At 39.8% G+C, this 3,312-nt stretch overlaps 1 protein-coding gene across 3 annotated transcripts in view; it reads right to left on the bottom strand.

The window, feature by feature from the left end:
* The window catches only part of LRCH3 (leucine rich repeats and calponin homology domain containing 3), a gene marked incomplete at its 5' end in the record, with an annotated part of 135,469 nt that overhangs the window by 74,524 nt on the left and 57,633 nt on the right, over positions 1-3,312 (bottom strand). For all 3 annotated transcript variants that reach the window (XM_027774212.1, XM_027774211.1, XM_027774210.1), the window contains 1 exon segment: positions 1,709-1,851. In XM_027774212.1, coding sequence (XP_027630013.1) covers positions 1,709-1,851 — 143 coding nt within the window.

Raw genomic sequence — 3,312 nt, 5'->3', positions numbered from 1 at the left:
GCGCCCTATAGCAAAAACCTCTCCAAAAAAAAAAAAAAGTACATAAATTATAGAACAAAATGATTACATATAAAAATATTTCCAGAGGCTGTTGAAGGGGAAAAATTCACTTAAAAACCTGACTAAAAGCCTGAAAACATAGGAGATCACCTGTGATTATATATCTCAGATACAACATTTTGATAAATTCCTTTAAACTTTTTCTACATTTACACATTTTCTTTTTTTTTTTTCTTTTTTTTTTTGAGAGGTTTTCGCTATAGGGCGCGCGCGCTCGCCAGACAGACAGAGAGAGACATAGAGACAGAAAGCGAGAAATCACCCCCCAGGGGGGATGGTCACGCTGCAATCCCTTCTCCTCCATTCTCCTCTCGGGATCTTGGGCACGCACGCACACGCGCCCGGCGTGAGATTTAAGCCATCGGGTCCGAGACGCGAACCGCGGTCGACTACGTGGGAGTCCAGCGACATAGCCATTACGCTAACTGCTGGTACTCCACATTTTCTTTAATGAACATTTATAACTCTTACAGCAAGATAAAATGACAAAGAACTCTTGTAAGATGTGAAGAAATGGAGTAGATCAGCTGAATAAATGCATTCATACATTCAGAATTCAGTATACAAAAATACATGGTCCCAAGAACCAAATGAGATACTTTCAGATCCAATACTTTCACATGATAAAGTTAATGTGAAAATGTAATTGGTAGGGACCAGCCAGCAGATGGTATAATGGTTAAGTCACTGGACTCCCACATAGTTGACTGGGGTTCAAGTCCCAGACCCAGCAGCTTAAAACTCACGCTGGGCTCATGTACATGGTATGCCCAAATCCTAAGAAAAGAGTGGAGGAGAAAGAACTGAGGCATGGCTATGCCCCCTGGGGGTGATTTCTCATTTTCTGTCTCCCTATTTCTGGTGAGCACATGCACTCTATAGCAAAAATCTCTTTTTAAAAAAGAAAATATAATTGGTGAACTATTGTTACAAGACAGCTTATTAGATTAATAGCTAGTGGAACTTATTAATTATTGCAAAGCAAAGAAAACACGATAAACTAGAGAGACATAGCAAATACTATCACATTTTTTTTTTCTTTAAATTTGGTAGACAGTGAGTATACTCACTGAAGAGAGGAAGAAAGAGAAGGAAAATAAAGTACACCCCATGGAGAATGATCACGCTGCAATACCCTCTCCTCCACCTCTCCTCTTGAGATTCTGGGCATACATGCACACATGCCAGGTGTGCTTTTCGAGCTGCCAGGCTCAGGACTTAAACTACGCAGTCAGTCATGTGGGATCCAGTCACCTTAACTACCACAGCTGGCCCAATATATTCTAAGACCACAGACAGAAACTAAGGGAATGGGTGGTGGTGCAGTAGTAGAGCAACTGGACCCACAGAGAAAGATACTGGGTTCCTGTCCTGGAACATCCCTGAACATGATGGGTGTGTGTATGCTCACGCTCATGCTCTGGGCCTCCTGAGCCTGGGAGTGAATCACGGTATGAGGACCCTGTTGAGGGTGCCTGTCTGTCTCTTTGTCTCTCTCATAGAATAAATAAATAGCTTAAAAAAAAAAAAAACTCACCTGCTGATAATAAACAGGTAATATAAATATCTATAAATATTTTAGTGCAAGAGAAGAGAAAATTGAAAGGCTCACATGAAAACATTTTTTTTTAAGAAACAATATACTGACCTGATATTTAAGAATGTTAGAGCCTGTAGGTTTAGAATTGCCTCTGGGATATACCTAATACAATTCTGGTACAAGTTGAGATTTTCAAGAGAAACGAAGTGACATGTTTCTATAGGAATTTCTGAGAGGCGATTTCGTGATAAGTCTGTTAAAAAAAAAAAAGAAATTAAGTTTAAAATCAGTTCCTGAAACATATTTTACTGAAATAAATGAGCAGTATTCAGGATTATTTTAATTCCTCAGAGTTCCTATTACAGTAATTAGTACCAAATAAGCATTTAAATATTTATTTGTTAATTGATGGGCTGGCAGGTGGTGTGGTGCTTCCGGAGCTGAACTCACACATGGCCAACTGTGGTTCAAATCTCAGACCTGGTGGTTTGCTTTCTTACTTCCCCTTTTCCTCTCTTTGGTCAATTAAATAACAATAATAATAATAAAAAAAATAAATAAAATGAAATAAACAATTCTTTAAAAAAAAAACAAATATATATTAATTGACTGAATAAACCATTTTTAAAATTTAAATTTTATTTATTCACTTATTTTTATTTGACCAGAGATAGACAGACACACAGAGAAGGAAAGTGAGAAAGCAAATCACCAAGTCTGGGACTCAAACCGTGGTCAGCCATGTGGGAGTGTCCAGTGCATTAACCACCACGCCACCTGCTGGCCCCTGAATAAGCTATTTTAACTTATGCCTCTGAACTGGCTGCTGGAAAATGCTGTTGATCCCTTTTGAGCTTTCTTACATACTATACACATACATGCACGCATGTGCACACACACACACACACACACACATATATATATATGTAGTATAATGTGTATACATATGATGGTAAGGAGGAAAAGGGATGGTGGCACAACCATATTCTATTTGGGGGGATGGTCTCTCTCTCTCTAGCAGGAGCGCATACTCCTTGGCAATAGAAAAAAGTGATTTTGCAATAGGGCACATGCACGAGAGAGAGAGAGAGCCTGGAACTTGAATTGCAGTCAGCCATGTGGGAGTGCAGTGCCCTAACCACCATTCAACCTGCTGGCCCTCTGTCATTGTCTCTTAGAATTATCCCACAAATAGGGACCTACAGATGGTGTAATGATTACATTGCTAGGCTCCCACATAGATGACTGTGATTCGAGTCCTGGACCTGGTGGCTTAAAACTCGCATACGGTATTATGTGCATGTGTGCTCAAAATACTGAGAAGAGAAGAGAATGGAGGAGAAGGGATTACGCCCACCCTGGGAGGGTGATTTCTTGCTTTCTGTCTCTCTCTGTCTCTCTAGCGAGCATATGTGCTCTATAGCAAAAATCTCTCTTTTTAAAAAAAAAAAAGAATTTTAAAGCTGAAGTGTGTCCTGGCCTGTTTGGGGAAGATATGCTCTAAACTGCATCATCTAGACTCCCGTAATATTCAGACAAGAAGTCATTTTAAAGCTGAGGTATGTCTTGGCCTGTTCAGGGAAGCTATGCTCTAAACTCCATCTTCTAGACTCCCAAAATATTCAGACAAGGTAGAGTGACCTCTGTCCTCTCGCTGTCTCTGGCCATCTGTCTCTCTCTTTGCTCTCTCTCTTTAATTCTTTTTTTTTTTT

This window comes from Tupaia chinensis, unplaced genomic scaffold (genome assembly GCF_000334495.1).
Source record: "Tupaia chinensis unplaced genomic scaffold, TupChi_1.0 Scaffold000415_1, whole genome shotgun sequence".
Taxonomy (NCBI): domain Eukaryota; kingdom Metazoa; phylum Chordata; class Mammalia; order Scandentia; family Tupaiidae; genus Tupaia; species Tupaia belangeri.
This window is presented reverse-complemented; position numbering and strand designations above follow the sequence as displayed.